This window comes from Drosophila teissieri, chromosome 3R, assembly GCF_016746235.2.
Source record: "Drosophila teissieri strain GT53w chromosome 3R, Prin_Dtei_1.1, whole genome shotgun sequence".
Taxonomy (NCBI): Eukaryota; Metazoa; Arthropoda; class Insecta; order Diptera; family Drosophilidae; genus Drosophila; species Drosophila teissieri.
In genome coordinates, this window is record NC_053032.1 from 9,634,888 (window position 1) to 9,652,423 (window position 17,536).

General features: G+C 43.5%; 3 protein-coding genes and 1 non-coding gene across 6 annotated transcripts in view; 1 reads left to right on the top strand and 3 right to left on the bottom strand.

The window, feature by feature from the left end:
• Positions 1 to 5,987, bottom strand: part of LOC122620680 (nicotinamidase) — a 28,289-nt gene extending 22,302 nt beyond the window's left edge. For all 3 annotated transcript variants that reach the window (XM_043798271.1, XM_043798268.1, XM_043798269.1), the window contains exon 1: positions 5,709 to 5,987. The gene's annotated coding sequence lies outside the window, so the exon portion shown is untranslated. The remainder of the gene's footprint in view (positions 1 to 5,708) is intronic.
• Trnav-cac lies at positions 4,915 to 4,987 on the top strand. The gene has a single exon. It is a non-coding gene; the product is annotated as a tRNA-Val (tRNA).
• An 833-nt stretch (positions 5,988 to 6,820) lies between the features above and the next one.
• Positions 6,821 to 12,559, bottom strand: LOC122620803. The gene is made up of 7 exons (XM_043798431.1): positions 12,517 to 12,559; positions 9,153 to 9,239; positions 7,631 to 9,089; positions 7,466 to 7,576; positions 7,100 to 7,412; positions 6,938 to 7,037; positions 6,821 to 6,879 (listed from the first exon to the last, which is right to left on the bottom strand). The coding sequence occupies exons 1-7, from the start codon at positions 12,557 to 12,559 to the stop codon at positions 6,821 to 6,823; spliced, it is 2,172 nt and encodes a 723-aa protein (XP_043654366.1).
• Positions 12,560 to 14,917: 2,358 nt separating this feature from the next.
• Positions 14,918 to 16,675, bottom strand: LOC122618775 (glycine receptor subunit alpha-4). The gene is made up of 4 exons (XM_043795332.1): positions 16,605 to 16,675; positions 16,086 to 16,540; positions 15,326 to 15,972; positions 14,918 to 15,202 (listed from the first exon to the last, which is right to left on the bottom strand). The coding sequence occupies exons 1-4, from the start codon at positions 16,673 to 16,675 to the stop codon at positions 14,918 to 14,920; spliced, it is 1,458 nt and encodes a 485-aa protein (XP_043651267.1).
• Between the last annotated feature and the right edge of the window lie 861 nt (positions 16,676 to 17,536).

The window sequence follows — 17,536 nt, forward strand, 5'->3', positions numbered from 1 at the left end:
TTCCAATCCCCAATCACCCACCCAACTCGAAGTGCCTGGCTCGTAGATCTTGGCTCTTATGCGGCAATCACGGCAGCAAACAGTCAACAATGAGATTTGTTTTTGGCTTAAGAGTCGAAGAGCTTTTCAATGCAATCTGCAATAGTCAAAGGTAATTCAGGAATCAAGTGAGTGCTGTAATGGTTTTCTATTCTATCCAAAGAATTCCATAAAATATGGTAGCTAATAAAAATTTTACTGGAATGCTGAGGAAATTGCAGCCCGTAACAAAAGAGCTGCCAAGGGGAAGAACTATAATTTAGCGCACAAAGGTAAGCGTTTTGTGCATTTCGCTTAGTATTTTTAAAAGGATCTCGCTATTGCAATTTAATATGGATTTTTGTAGGAAATAGTATTTCCCCACTTATATTTTATTAAATTTATTCAATTTGTTAAAGTATTTCTAAATAATATTCATTAGATAACAAAATTCTTTAATAATTGTTTAGAGATTGTTGAAAACCTCTTTTAAAACACCACACCCAATCCGTGCATCGACTTAAGGAACATTATTGTTTATTTATCGTCTTAATTCGCTCGTTCTCTATTCATTTTTTCTTTGCCCATCGATTTCCTGCCAACGCTTTTTGTGATATTTTCCTGATTTTCCGATTATTGTTGTTGGGCTTTCCTCCCAACCCCACCGTTGGTTTACCTTTTTCCTTTTTTCATGGTCTGTTAAGCCTTTTCGGTCATTTGACTTATTGGTTTTTGCACTGCCCTCAGTGGCGAGGCGAAAAAGAGATTGTAGTCCCTCGGATTCAGCATAATGCAACGGGGCAGGTGGGTGGCGGGTTGTACTAGATGGGAAATGCGTTCATACGGAGCCCTAGGCTGCAGTGGATCGGTCTGTTTGCCCAGCCAACCACCCACTCACATGGAAGGGGCGGCGTCTGTTTGTCTTGTCCACTTTCCACGGTCAGATGTCCTTCCTCTCCATGTATGTGTATGTGTGTTTGTGTGTGTGAGTGTTTGGCCACATACAAAGATAGCTGGGTGGGCGAGTCTCTAAAGAAAAGGTCGCCATGGCGTCCAAACACACAAACAGCCAACACCACATAATGGGGGAAAATATGTGTTGCACAAAAGAAATCGGCGAGTGACTGCAACAAACAACGTATCAGGTTACACTCTCTGTTTATAGTCACGAGCTGTTTGCCACACAAATTTGTATACCATTCAAATTGATATAAATAATACAGCGCACATGTCCGCAGCCAGGATAGACAGGACATATATTATGGAAATGTGATTTGTGGTGCATATTTGTCTTTGAAAATTTGAGATATTTCCCTCTCTCATTGTTGTGCGAATCGGTTTACGAATGGCAATAAAACTGTGTATCACGTTATATTGCTGTATACTATTAGGTATGTGGAATTGAGCCTTGAAGAAGGAATAAATAAGGATACTGAAAGAAAGATGTCTTTATACGGAAAAATCTAAATGAAACTCCAATCTAAATAAATCGTTGAAAAAATGTTACATCTTCGCTAATGACAAGCCATACAAATGTAAGCAGCAAGAGTGAAAGGCGGAAGCCATAGCCTATCTTAAAGACTTAAAATATTAAGAAAAAAGGATGCTATCCTAAACTGATCATTTATTAGGGATAGCCCTCTTGAAAAGGGCAACTAATTAGTGTACAACCAAGAAAACGGACGGAATCCCAAACAGGTTGTACTATTTCTTTTATAAGCAAACCCTGCAAAAGTCGAGAAGTTTTTCTTTCCTTCATTTTCCCCTGCAAAGTGCAAATGTTTTCCCATAAAATATGGAGAAAATTTTGATTGTATAATTTAATTAGTTTCAGCACTCAGCCGGTGGAAGGGAAACTCCATAAATAACCCATTAAGAGGCCGCGGAAACTTTATCTGCCGTCGATGGTAATCATCCCAGTTAACCGAAACTGCCGGGACTTCAGTCCATTTGAGTGGCTTCGTTCAATTTCAAACTGTTGTGGGCAATTATTGTAAGTTTTTCGCTTGCCATTCCATCTGTTCTCAATTTCGCTTTAAGTGCTGCCGACGCTGCCGCGGCCGCTGCCACGCCTTGTTTTCAATTAAATGAACACACCCACCGCCCACCGCCCTCCAAACACCACCCACTACACAGCAGAGCTGCCCCGAATCGCTGGTTTCATTATTACCGAGTTGCCAAATACAAACAAGCCAAAAACAGAGCAAAAACAAAGAAAGCGTAAAATCCATGAAAATTGTTGCCGCAATATTGAAAACGCGCCGTATTTGGGTCTTCGTCGCCCCAAGTAGCCCTCTCCATAACCCCTCAGTACAAATTGAGCAACAAAACCGCCCACTACCCACTACCCACCGCCCATCGCCCACCACCTACCGATGGAAAAGCAAGAAAAACAATCGGCAGCAGATTAAGTTCATGCCATGCTGCAGTTACATTTACAGTTACAGAGTTCCAGGACAAGCCCGACCCCCGCTTTCATATTCATTTTTGCACATTTTGTGTTATATGTGGGCCAAAACAAATGTTGCCCGAAACCGATTCTCACCCGAAACTGGGGAAAACCCATTCTGAGCATCCTTTCAGAGACTCTTTCAGCTTGCGCTTTTCAGGATCATTGGCAGCGGGTTCGCAATCGTTTTCTGCTTTTGGGAGGGCCTGAGCAAACGTTGCGAAAATATGTCACAACATTTGTTACACATTTTCGGGTCAATTTTTTATTGCAACGGGGGACTCGACTCTCCTCTGCATAAGCCAGGCCCCACCCACATGATCCGAAATCTTGTCACAGCTGCTGGCAACTGCTTTTCCCTGGAAAACCCTACACACATCCCAAAAATCCCCTCCCCAAATCCCCCCTTGCTCCCTTCGAGTGCCATTGACACTAGCGTGTCTTCCAATTAAAATCCATTCAGCTGTAAAATCGTAAACAGTTTTGTGCAGAGAGCAGAACGCCCTGGGTCTGCTGATAATGGTGATGAGAAAACTATTTTGTCACTCTTAAAAATACATTGATAACCACTGGGGCCAAATAAGCAGAAAACAAAGTCCATATACTGTCACTCGAAGATCCAGCTGCGTCCCTTGAACGCGTCTTTCAATTAGGTATGAGGACAATAATATAAAGGGAAGTATAACAATATAGAAAAACATGTTGTGTTCAAATATATTAAAACTTTTTAGTTTAGCTCAACAAGTTCCAACCGGAATTCTAGTTCCAAAGCAGCCATTTGTGAAAAATGAATATATAAACTTCAGATTAGGTATCTTTTAAATTGCTGCTCAAAAAATAAAATCCATTTAGTAATGCTGCTAATGAATAACTCTCAGCAGCTGTATAACTCTAATGCTTTCCTTTTGTTAGGCACTAAAGCAGTGAACCTGCGTGACAACTCACTATGCCGGACTCATTGGCCTTTTGCCTACTGGGTATCAGCACGCGAGGCAACCTGAATGACTGCAAATTAATTATGCACAACAAACAGATGACCCCCAACCGGCGAATGGCGACCCGTGTGGCACAGACAACAGTATTTGTATGTATGTATGTACGTTTTCCATGTACTATGGCGCAGCACAACAACGCTAAGTCCGACGTCTGCCGTCCGGTTTGTCCAGTAATTGTTGCTTTAATTGTTGTGCAATCCCCCAAACCCAAGCCCAAGCCCACACCAAAGCCCAGTCCCAATCCTAAAGCCGGAGCTCGAAGCTCGGAGCTCTGAACCCCAAGACCCCACCCAAAAAGCCGTCACGAATCAGCCTAAGCCGAGCAAAAAGGGGATGGAATGATCGGAGGCTGCTTCGCCAATGTCGACCGCAAATTAATTTACAACGTAAACTGCAAAATTGAAAATTATGTTGTAATTACTCAATTCTGACGTTTTTCCCATTGACCCAAATTTATGGGGCCGTGCACCAACACACTCATAAGCCGCACACACACTGGCGCATATACATATTCGACGCAAGAGTTGAAGGCGCTTCCTTGTGGACGCTTCTTGGCTTAGCTCTTGGATTTGCTGGCACTGAGAGAAAAGCACCTAGAATCCCTCATTACTATTTTAAACCGAATTAGAATATTTTATTTGCGTTTATTTGGACAGCTCGGGCAATTGAAATACATTTCGAACATCTATCAATCAAAAGTCCTACAAGTACAAGGGGTCTAATAATAAATCCGGAAAGGACTTTTTTGCCGAGTGAGCGGTCCTGTTCATGTCTGGCCTCAACCTTTGTGCCAATTTAAATGCGTAATTATAACGAGTGCCAGAGAGCAGTTAGAGTCCGTTCTGGCCTGCATATTAATTACGTTCAAGGCGCCGCACAAAAGCGGAGTCCTGAAAGGGGAGAAAATCTTGGCAGGACCAAAGCAGACAATAGGAATTTTAATCAAGGATCAGCGTGATCGAATTTATTTAAAGGTGGGCCATCGGAGCACCCCACCCACAAAGTGCTCCGCTCCTGGCCCCTTGGCGCTTTGGTTGGTAATCTGGTCAGCGTGTTTCAGGCATGCCATGAATGCCATGCCCTTGCCCCTTTCCCTCCATTCACAAGCACAAATGCCGGCCAATTGTAAGGCTCCGTGAAGAGGGGACAAATAAAGGCTAATTAAGAGCGGAATGACAAGGCGAAGAAATGGGCTTTCATTGTTGCTGCCAAGCGGGGGCACATAGTACTCTAAGACGGCAGAAACTCACGATCTAATGGTATTTAATCTGTACTTTTATATATCGGCTACTTTCCTGCCGCCTTATTATACTTATACATATTTCTATAATTTCAGCAAGTTGTTATACATCGATCAACTTATCTGGTTAAAGAGTAAATACTCGAATAGAAACCTAAATTAGATAACCGTTCGTTTGCCTCTCACTGGACCTAACCGCTCTCATCCCAAGAGTTTCCGTAGTGTAGCGGTTATCACGTGTGCTTCACACGCACAAGGTCCCCGGTTCGAACCCGGGCGGGAACAATAAATATTTTTTTTTTTTACTTTAGTTTTATACTATAAATATTTTCCTTAACTTATCATTATGTTGAAATGCTTTTTGTTTGCACTTTACAGGCTCAAAGGAAGATATGCCGTAGCTACTTGACGCTATTGCCAACCTCTTGCTTTCCAAGCTACCACTCGATTTTAAAATATATAATAGTTTAAATAAACGGATGTAAAAATTTGTTCAATACGTAATAACTGGAATAATTGCCATAAAATTGATGTCACAATTTCCTAATGCGAAGCGTTTAATTGGAATTTAATTTACCTTAGCACAATGTGCTAAGTCGTTGTATGACTTTTTATATATATTTTATATTCAGCAGGAGCAAATCATTTACTTTACAAATTTGCTCGTCTAAAGAATTCTTTATTGTTATTTTAAAGATTTGAAGGGCTGCAGAAATGCTAGCTTGGCCAGTTAACAGAATCAATCAGCTTCCGTACGGGTTAACATATGTTATGTATGCTAAAGCTTTAAGTTAGTGTTTTACACTACCCAACAAAGATTGACACATAAATAGTATGTGAAAGAGAAAATAAAACGATTTCAAACCTTGGGAAATTCCCATTTGAGACGTTTTTAAGACCACACTAGAAAAAGTCCCTAGACTTTTTTACCCTCATTTTTATAAATTTTAATGAATCACACTCTTTATTTTCAATATAAGAGAGCTTTCTCTTCCTCGGTACTTACCAAGCGATAGCCCAAGAAAGCTTTGCATAAACAAAACACTCAGAGCTTTCAAAGTCCACGCACTGAAGTAGTAGCAATGTGAAATTCGTGATTATCTGCCTTAATTGTACAATATTATGATTTATTCGTGTTGTAAATCTTCAGAGCAAGCACAAGTTGTAATTCCACCACTTCAAATTCGTTGAGGTAGTCGATTTTTTAAGATAATACAAACATTCGCGAGAAACTCGAAGAACTTGCCGGTTGGAGGGAAAAATTCGCGTCCGTCAGCTGTGAAAGCTTATGGCCAACTGAGAGAACCGGCACCGAGAAAAAACCTTATGCAATTGCTCACGTTTGTTTACCAAGTAGTTCCCGGTAAGTGATAAATAAATACTAACCAACGGATGAATGAACTTATCAGTTAGTCATTCCCCATTGATAGTTCTAGAATTTCAGAAGGGAAGGGTCACACATAATCGGACTTTAAGAATGATACGCCCCCTAAAACTATTTCATTGCCGCTCTTAGTTTCAAAAGTTACAAACTGGAAATAATCGCTTGGCGCTCCCACGCTTCAATCCAAATAAACTGAATCGATTACTAATGTTTATCCAATCCCAATCAGCTACGGATCATTGGCTTCGGATTGCGTAAGATCATTTCACGAAACCAAACACTACAAAAGTAGTATACACACATATGTATGTATATCTATGATATTTAGAATTCACTTTATCTATATATATGTACATAACTCAGGCTTTTCATTAGAGAATAGATTGACATGAAATGAATGCTAGTTGACAATAAGATATATTTCCATTTAGAAAGGCACTGATAATTAGTAAGTCACATTAAAAAAGAGCAATTTAAAATACTAAAACATTTTATCTAGCAATTTCCAGTGTCATTTCGTCTACACAGTTTATTTATCAAAATTAAATATAATATATATTATTTTAGTCAACAAATGCCAATCATCATGGCAATGGGATGCGGTTAATAAATAGTACACTTCTTAGATCAGAAGGGGGATGTTCATTAAGAGTACATAGACTAGTGCGTACCTAAATCTAGGCTACAGTTACGGCTAAGGTGGATCGGTTGGATCGATTGGATCGGGAAAGCGATTAATCCCTCGTGTGGTCGCGTATCCAGTCCAGGTATTCAGTGACTCGAGTATAGACACCTGAGTGGGCATAAAATTAGTCAATACTGCTTAGGTAGTCGTCTAGAGAGTAACATACCTGGATACCCGGGCTCACCACACTTGTTGCCAAAGGATACCACTCCCAGTTGAACCCAGTGGGAGTCATATCGCATCATTAAAGGGCCGCCAGAATCGCCCTAGAATGAATATACCATAAGTTTTGGATCCTCTATGAATGGAAACTCCAATAGCAACTCACCTGACAAGCATCCACTCCACCATCGGAGTATCCTGCGCAGATGAAGTTCTCGTTGATGGGCTGGAAGTAACTGCGGTCGCAATCCTCATTCCGCCAGATGGGCAGTTCCGCCTGCCGCTGGCTGGTGGATTCCTTGCCACCATAGTAGGTGGTGCCCCAGCCCACAACGGTGGCTCTGCGTCCGGGAAGCCGCTCCTTGGGCGGCATCCTGATTCCCTTTGGCAGGCAGACAGGGATCACGTACTTCGACTTCCTCACTGGCTTATCCAAAACCAGGATGGCAATGTCATTGTAGAAACCAATGCGGGAGAAGCTGAGGATGCACACGTTACTAATACTATCCACTTTAGGAGGGCCATAACCTACCGCTCATGGGTGCGCACTTCCTTGACGGCGAAGGTCACGGGATCTGAGGGTTCGGCATCCGTGGACAGATCGATGTCACCCAAGCGAACTGTAAACTGTCGGGCAGCAAATCTAAAAGAAACTCGGAATTAGAACCAGCTAAGTGAAAGACTCACAATGTCTTACGGTTTCTGTCGCGAGTCCCGCGTGCAATGCGCAGCCGTGAGGATATACTTGGTGCCAATCAACGAGCCACCGCACCAGAACTCGGTGCGCTTAGGTCCATGGAGGAAAATGGCCGCCATCCAGGGCCACTGACCATTCGGGGCCTCCACTCCGCCCACAATCCGACCCGTTGAGTACTCCTGCTGACCGCACTCATCGGGATCCACAATGTTGTTGCCGATCTCATCCAGACCCTCTGGCTCAAGAGGCACCTCCGTCGTGGTGGTCGTCGTGGTAGTGGGCGGTTTCTTTTGGGGAATAAGCACGAGACCAGATGTGGGGCGCGTGGTGGGTCGAACAGTGCTTTTCTTCGTGGGCTGCGTGGCCTTGGTGGTGCTGGTGGTGGTGGTGGTCGTGGGACGAGTGGTCAGCCTCAGAGGCTTTTGAGTGGTCAAAACAGTGGAGGATAAGGAAATGGGGCAACACACGCCCGGTACATAGAGACTCTTGAAGCAGAGGGACTCCCTCAGGCTGCTGAGATTCAGCAGCAGAGCGGGACAACTGCTGAGATCCTCGCAACGTCCTCTCCTCCCACTTGGCGTCTTGCAGTAGTTTTCCACATCTTTCGCGGTTCCCGCCTCATCACTAGCCTCTGCCAACTGATCCAATGGGCTCAGAGTAATAGGCGCTTCTGGGGTGGTGGTGGTGGTTTTGGAGGTAGTTGTGGTGCGCGGAGTGGTGGGTATCTTGATCTTCTGCTGTGATTGCTGAGCTCCCTGGGCTGCCGGAATCGGGACTCCTTCTTCACTGGGCTTCTTGACCTTCTGCTTGTTCTTATTCTTCTTCTTTTTCTTCTTCAGCTTGAGCTCCTTGTTTTCGACAAACATGGGAGAAGAGTCATCTATACCGATTCTCTTGGTGGCCACTTGGATAACACTCAGATTAGCGGGCTTGCCAGCTGGTAGCAAGCTATTGGCAGAGAGTGTGATCGGTAGAGGATCCATAAGTTTGCCGGAGACTCCTGGAAGTGGTTCCGACTTTCCCCGTGGGGAGGATGTGGAAGAGGGAACCACTTCAGTGGTACTTGTGGTTGAGCTGGGCGTTCCAACTGATTGACCTTTGTCCTGGCCCGCATCCCCACTCTTCTCATCCCCATCCGTCTTGGCCTGATCCTGTCCACCGCGAGTTATATCCACCAGCATGTGTCCCACATGGTTTAGCGCTCCCAAGGTCTCAGAGATGCGATTGAAGGTGGATTGGGAGAGCAAACGAGGCAGGGACTCGTTGCTGCCCTCGGACTGTTCCTCGTCGCTATCGTAGTACTCGCTGGAACCCTCAACGTCGTCATCGTCATCCTCGTAGGTGGAGCTGGACTGACTGCTGCTGCTGACACTGCTGGCCGAGCTCTGGCTCTCGGCTAGGTCCTCGCTCAACTGGCGACCCAGTCGTCGATCGTGCAGATGCGGCTGAAAGAAAGACGCTGCCTTAAGGGTTAAAGTTATGAATGTCCGTGCACAGCATCCTGCATCTTGATCACACTTACCGTCGTTGGTCAAATGGAGTGGTTGCTCCTCATCGTTGGCGTCACTCGATTGTCCTTGCGCGACCAGAAATGTGTTCAAGGAGAGTACTGGAACGGTGATAAAATATCTGGATATAGTTTTGTTACTTTAATCAAATTAAACTTCTGACTTCAATTGCAGGAGTATAAAAGGGAAATAACTAACTCAACTAATGAGCCTACGAAATCAGTTAAATGCGACGCTTTGAAATGGTATTTTATTCTTTTACAATATCAAGTCACAATACAATATTAAGTCAAAGAAAATTGTCTGAAACTCCCTAGGACGACTGCCTTTAAAGAAAAATCTATAAAGGTTAGTTAAGCGATATTTAAGCCAATCCATGCGTCATTAGCTTTTTGAAAAGCTATTGAGAAGTTTTTTTATTCCTACGCAATACGTATATGGGAAATTCTACGCGAAGGGCAACCACTACTTCCATTTTTTGTCCCGTGCGACAACGGTAGCTTTTTGCAATTATCTTGAAGATGAAAAGTTGGCCGAAATCAACTTTTTCACCAATAATAGAGCTATGGCAGAGTAATATTTGTATTTTGTATTTTTTTTCCTTTAAAAGCGTACAAATGTCCCGTGCGACAGCATGGAGTTGCCCAAATACATCTGGTAATAAATGACTTTCAATTACTGTAATTATAATTAGATATAATTATTATCAGCCATTTAATATCCAACATTCATATCTAATTACGAAATGCTTTGATAAGGGAGACTAGTCGGTACATTATTGATTTTACTTGATAACGGAAAGTTGGCCTTTGAACTAACTCATGTATCAACAAATGAATACCCAAGTGTATTGTAGTAAGCTGCAATGGTAAGACGCAATGTAAACGCTTCTCCAGACATACAGTTTGTATTTGTCGACTCCATTTCAAAGAAGAGTTCAACGCTTTTTTCTTTCAATACATTTGCTGGGTGCACCTGCAAGTTATGAAACGCACTGTTGGGGAAAATATGCTTAAACAGTTTGAAAGCAGGAAGCACTGGAGATCCGCGAGCGCCCAACTGGCCAAACTCACTTCAACAATGGTCCTATGCAAAGTCTTTCGGTTTTGTCGCCGGTTGAGTAATGTCACAAATTGGCATTACGCATCTGCGCTCCGCCCCCGCCCCCGCCTCCGCCCTAGCCTCCCTTGTCCCTTGATGGGAAAGTATGTCGTTGTTCAACTGAAGCATTTAATGTTTATTTAGTTGTGAGTTTATTTTGCTCGACTGCCGTGACATAATCTCTGCTCGTCGGGCTTGGATTGCTCGGTTTTTTGGTGGGCTTGTCTCCGTTTGCTTCATGACTTGGCATTTTGGGAAGGAGAAGATCTCCGCTATGAGGAACTTCCTCCCGGATGATTCTTTATGTAAGTTAATGGGCGCCAAGGTCGCCAAAAGATTTCTCCTCGCAGCGAAGGAAAACAAAATTGATTATCTTAAAGTGATTTGGGTTAAGCTGCTATAGTTTCGGTTTTATTTCGCCTTTTTCTGCTTTATTTTGATTATCTTGTTTTGCTTTTATGCCAGATTCGAACGCGGCTCATTAACATTTTTCGAGGTGTGCACTGCAACTTTGCCACTTTCACTCGGAATAAAATTGCCCATACCAAATGGCACTGCTTTACTTTGTTGCTGCTCACCTCAACACAATGAAATATTGGCCAATTATAGGGCTTATATAGAAATGATTTCTTCGGAAAAGTGAATGCCCCGAAGGCCCTAGACAGACTAAGCACATTCGTTGTGGATACGTGCTCTCTTTTCGGTTCATTGTTAATCATACTGTTGTGCATTTTGACCCAAAAATATGACCATTCTGTTCAAAGATTAAATCGTGAAAATTGTATTGAAAAATTCTGAGGCGGCGCGCCATTAAATTAAGATGAATCTTTGATGAATCAAGATAAAATGTTGTGTGAGTTCTATATAGGATTATTTAAAAAAATGGTCTGATATTTGCTGCTAAAAACCTTAGTTAAACAAAAATTAATTATGTAATTTATTCGCCCATGCTTTCCTTTTCGCTATCAAACTATGTATAAAATATCAAAGATGGAATTTTCATTTTTAATTATGTTTACACTATCGAGACAGAATTTTCATATCAATACAAGATTTGTTGTACCCCTTACTCGTTGCCTGATAGGGTATACTATTTTCGCTGTGAAGTATGCATCACTAGCCGTGACGATCTGTCCATTTCCGTCTCACTGTCTTTATGAAAGTCGAGATCTGTGGAACTAAAATGTCTTGAAATGTGAGAGAGCATGCAGATTGTGTGCAAGTTTGTTTCAGAACGTTGCCACGCCCACTCTAACGCCCATAAACCGCAGCAGCTATCATGTTCTATGGTTAAAAAAAAGTTAAATTACTTTCTCGCACACACAATAGTTGGTTACCCAACTATTACCCGGGTATCTGACAGTTGAGGAAATTGACCAAAGCATGCCTTTTTTTAATTTTTAATCTCGTCTACACATACAATTTCTAATATTATTAATCGAATTCCGAAAAATCATAAATACAATTAGTTAAGGCCAGGAGTTTGTCTGCTCCGAGTAACCAATCTTGCTATCATTGCATGGCTAACGAAAGTGAAAATCCCGAAGAAAGCAGTTGAAATGTCAACGCTGCAATTGCCGTTGATGAAAAAAATTACAAGCTAATCCGCACAGAGGGACAAAAAGGGGAAAATTGAAAGAAACAGCTGCTGCATTAGCTTCCGAAGCGGAAAACTCAAAATTGTACACTTCATGGTCAGGCTATCGGCAACCCGCCTGGAGTTTTGGCAACCGGCAACGTCCAAAGTGACCAAACAGCCAACAAATTGCGGCGTTGACAAGTTTTTTCTCTCTGTTTTTTTTGTTGTTTATTGCATAATAGATGGTCAAGCCTGGCGTTGCGGTAATACCAAGAAACACGTACACAAGTGTACTCTTTGGGCCAGGGGAGATCAGCGATTGGCCTTGGTGGCGTTATCTATGTGATTTGCATGCCAGCTGGTTTTCGACCTGTCTGTGACGTCACCGAGCGGAAGTTTTATTGGCAGTGGCGGGCAAAGAAAGTTGCAAGCCACTTCACGTTGCACGAATCGTGATAGCCACAAAAGAAGAAAAACAATCCACAATCATCAGCTGCATTCGGACTTTCGTCGGATGCGCAACAGCATGTTCGTTGCCTAAGTCTTTTGTTTTTCGTTGATATATTTTGCGCAGCACATTAGCACAAATTAACCATAATAAGGTGATAAATGGTTACCAAATAAATTTGGGATGCCCAAAACTAGGTTAATTATCTGTTCATTTTGGGGACAGTCATGTTGTTATTTCGAATACCAACCCAGGCACAGCAGAAACACCTTCGTTTGCATCTTGCCAATCATCAACTTAAAATGCAGTCTCCGTTTTTAGTTCACAAAGCCGTTGAACATTTGCCGAAAAATGTGGTAGTTTCGTTCACTATTTTGTTTACTATTATTTAACACACTCGACGAAAGGCAACCGCTGCGATGACGAACCCAACGAAAACTGCTCTGAACGAAATGGAAAGTGTTAAAAAGTGTTAAGCCGCGGCGACGTTTCTGTGGCTTTTCGTTATCTTGGCTTAGCTGAAACACAATTTAGCCTTGGTGTAAACTTTAACGAGCTGCCAATTGCTTTAATTGAATTTTGTAATATTTATCTTTATTACGCCCGATAAGATTGCGAAATTGATTGCGAAAAGTGGACGAATTTCACTTTTTATACGCCTGTTCGAGTCAAGCAAGGCGTTTACTGCGTACTGGTAGTTTAAGCACCGAAGTCCAATGGGAGTTGGGCTTATGATTGGATTTGTTTGTTTCGGGCTTTTTAAAGGGATTTTCGAAGTTGGAACGGAGTGCGATCTGCTGCTTCCGTGTGCCGTTGCTGCCCGAGTTCGACTGAAATTGAAACTGAAAATGCAAAAGCCGAAGACAACACCACGCCAGCAGCAACAACATAACATTTTGTGGCGTCGTTGTCAGGCAGCTTTGGCCTTTAGTGTTGTTATTGCCGATGGAGCATTTCGTTTCGTTTTCGTTTCGTCTCTTTAGAGGGGATAGGGGCGGCAAAGTGGTGGCAAAGAGGTGGCAAAGAGGTGGCAAAGAGGCGGCAAAGGGGCGGCAAAGGGGGAGCTAAGAGCCGCGACGGTAGCCGCGAGGTTGTCGGCTGGATTTTTACTTTCTTCAGACTTTGGGCATTGTGTGTGCAAGAGGTGAGACTTTGGGCACTCGGAGAGTCACTTAAATTGGGTATTTTCCTTGTCGAAAATAATTTATAATTTGACCAACTTAGCCATTGTGTGTTCCTTGAAAAAACAACTCATCGAACTCATTCAACTCCGCCACTGGGTTGAGCACATTTGCATTGAGCACGCCCACATAATGCTGGGCCCCAGGTATTCCCCAGCCCAAAATATGTAGTGAATTTGCGCAACCTTAGCTTATTTTCCGCTCTCGAAGCCTCGGCCAATGCAACCCACTCCATCAAGTACTGCGCCCGTGTTCAATGTGGTTTTTGGGTGAATCATGGTGTGGATTCCCCAAAACGAACAGCGAACTCTTTTGGCCTGGCCTACTTCAAATGCAAATGTTTTAACCGCAAGCATACATATTCACATACACCATACACCATATGATTGATCATTAAACAGAGGGGAGAAACCCATAAAAATTAGGAAAATTTAAGTGGAAATATGATGGTGGTGAATACTTAGATGCAAGGCTTTTTCGATTCATCTACAAAAGCCATCTCACATCTTTTGAATCTGCCAGCTCCTCAATAACTCCCAGCTGGTGATAGTCTTCATCACATCTTTAGCTCAAGTGCTAGATTTTGTTTTCGTTTTTTAACCCTATCATAGTTTTTGCTCGGGCGTCACTAACGACCGTGAAAAGGCAAAAGTGTAGAGCGTGTGACCAACATAATTAATTGGGTATTCATAAGTCTGTTTCTCTTCACCCTGCGGCTGTTTGGCGACTGCGAGCGGTAGAAAATCGAGCAAGTTCCATTGTTCCATCCAATGCTGACACCTTTAAAAGAAAAAGCAGCGCGAAATAAACATAAAACTGGTACTGTAAAAATAAAAGAAGAAAAGGGTGTTAAAAATGAATGGGCTGGCCAGGTGGCAGTGAAATGGTAATTCAAGTGGGGAAGGAGGCCAACATTTGAGTTAAGAAGTACCTGAGCAAGAAATCCCTTTTGCTTTGAGCTTACTTTAAGCTTTTTAATTGTAAGAGCTTTCACTATCAAGGGTTTCGGTACAAACTATTTTGTGCCAAAGTTTTAGTACTATTCAATTTTCTTGATATAATCATGTTATCATGTTTAGGAACACTTATATCTATTCGTCAATGAGGGTCAACGCTTTGAAATGGATTCTCTATTTATTTACAATTAAAAGCATTTGTTTGAGACATTTAATTACAATTCACTTAGTCTACATCAGCTACTACGTCACTTGATTAACATTAAGCATTTTAGGAATTGAATTGATTATTTGTAATTTACCCTGTAATCATATCTCCATCTGTCCCTTTTTCCTTTTCCTCCGGTTCAACAATCATCTACGTTTAAAATTCATTGACTTAAAGCTTGTGCGTGAAAGCTTAAGATTAAATTTGCGATATACGATTCGATATATGCGAACAATCAACGTTTAACACTCGGATGGAGTGCCAGAGAGCTAGCGAAAGTATTTACAGGCACAGTCGTCGTAGTCCTTATAGATACTCGTAGAACACACACCAGTAGATGCCATTCAGACTGGCGAAGAGGGCGGGGAAAAGGACGCGCGATGACCGATCTATATATATAGCCCGCTTGAGCCGCTCCTGGGCGGGTGTGAGCTTCGGCTTGGGCAGTTCCGGTTCCGGTGCCGCTGGCGGAGGGGGCGGTGGCGGCGGGGCAATAGTCGGGGTCAGTATTATCCGCGACTCCTGCCGCGGAATCCACGGACCATCGGCGTCCAGGGGCGGACGCACCACGCGGCGTGTGGTGGTCACAATCTGAAAAAATGCAGAATTATTTTTTTTTACAGACAAGTTACTGCATTGCAAACTAAATACCAAGAGTTGGTGGAATCAAAACACCTCAATTGTCACAACTGGAGAGATCGTACTCTAACTTACCCTTCTATTCTTGGTCATCTCGTCAAAGATCTTCTCAATCTTCTCGATTTTCTCATCGGCCAGTGGCAACATAGTGGCTTGCTGCTTGTTGGCCGCCGAGTTGCTGCCCCCAGGTGGAGCTCCCTCGCCCTCCTTTTTGGGTCCATCGCCCGCCACGGGCTTGGGTGGATAGGCCATCGGCTTGGGAATGGGCGTGTCGCTCAGGACGATGTTTATTAGACAATACTCCATAAGGGCCATGAACACGAAGACCGTGCAAACGGACATAAAGGCGTCCACGGCCTTGAGATAGGAAACAGGTGGCAAGGACGACTGCGATTTGGCGTGTTGCGTTGAAAGCGTTAGCAAGGAGGTGACCCCCAGAGTCACCCGGGCTGGAGCCGCCTCCGGTTTGATCCAGAAGGAAACCCAGGACATGATGACTATCATGCAGGTGGGAATGTAGGTGTTGAAAACGTAGTACACCAAACGACGCTTCAGAGTGAACACCACCTCCAGGCAGGTGAAGTTGCCCGTGGAATAAACCTGGGTGCAATCCGCCGTTTCATTCCGAATGAGGGCCACCTGGGGCAGCTCGATGTTTTCGTCCACCACAAGGGGCGTGGTGGGATCCCACTGGAATATCAAGTCGTCTGTGGTGTGTGACACTAGAAGAAGGGTTGAAATTTAAATATTATTTACAAGCCTGTAGAAGGCGATGATGGATCAGCGATTTCTATTCGGCTGATTCACCGTTCAAAACCAGTTTACGAAATCTTACGGCTTTCCATTTGCAGCTTGCACTCCTGAGTGTCATGAGGATAAATGGCAAAGTTCATGATGCAGGACAGCTTCAGTGTTAGCTTGACCATGTAAAGAATGGTCTTATCCTTGTACAGCCACATATAGTGATTGGGTATGGTCATGGTCTGAAAGGTCACCGATTTGGCGTTCTTGAAAAACGAATCCGGCCGCCACATATTCTTCAGCCAGTCCACCTCCAACAATCGGTATTCCTGTGTCATATTCTCCGGCAATCGCAGGCGATGATCCTTCCATGTCTGAGCAAAGAACACATCCGCCACATAAGTCATCGAGTTCTCATCAATGGAGTCCAGACCCATCACCGTCACATGGAAGTAGACTATAGTCGGCTGACCCTCTTTCTTCGGCGGTCTCATCTTATCGTAGCGCTTGATGTCCTCGGGAAGGATGTCGGTTATGGCCAGACTTTGTCTGGATGAACAGGAAAATTTCAGTTCGAAATGCGTTCGTTTATATCGTTCGAGTTTATACTCACTGAAACTCCCCTTTGGCGTAGTGCTTCATGCAGATGGTGCAGATCATCAGAATTACTATTTGGAACACCATTTCAATGTGAGCTCTTTCTGTGTCAGAAATATACAATACATTTTGTAAATATAATAAATTTAATTACAACGTTTTATTGATTTTCTAATAAAGAACACTAACAAATCAATAAGCTGTGCTGAAAAGAGAACGGGGATTATGGGTTTCTCTCATCCTCGTATTTACAGAAATTATGATTGAACTCTATGCTTCCTTTTGTATTGACGTACTGGAATTCTGTGAGACCTTCTTGAAGCCCATTTATAATAAGAATGAATATTCAGGGTTCTTCCTGCCCAATGGGTGACAAAAGGTCTACGCCGATGCAAACAACTTGAAACGATATTCCGGTCTCGTCCGTGACCTTGCCACGAGGTGGAAAGGATCAAAGGCTCTCGAAGGGTCGTCCTGGCATTGACAATGCATCGAGAGCGATTGGCACGAAAATAGCAACAATTATGCCGCTTAACCAAGTAAATAAAATAGGGGCCGAGCCCAAGAGACAATGAGCCATTTGCCGTCGACAATGGATAGCCTCGGCATTGGCAGGCATCGAATCCGAGTCCGAGTCCGAATGCAGCCTGGCAACCCTGGCCGCAGGACATAGACAGCGATACCTTCCGTCGTCCCAGTCGCTCGCTGCACAATACCGTCTTAATTCACAATTAAAGCCACTCGAAGGGGCGCAGTGTGGGCGGCAGGCGGGGGCGAACTGCGCCTTAAGTGGCCATGCGCCTTTTCATGCGCCCGCGAGGATGAAGGCGTGGCAGTGCACCCGCCCACATGTCACATGACGAACAAGTCGAAGAAAGCGGGCAATGAAAGAATCCTGCCAATGCTGCAGAGCCCCCATTAGACAAGGACAATTGCCACGGCACTCGG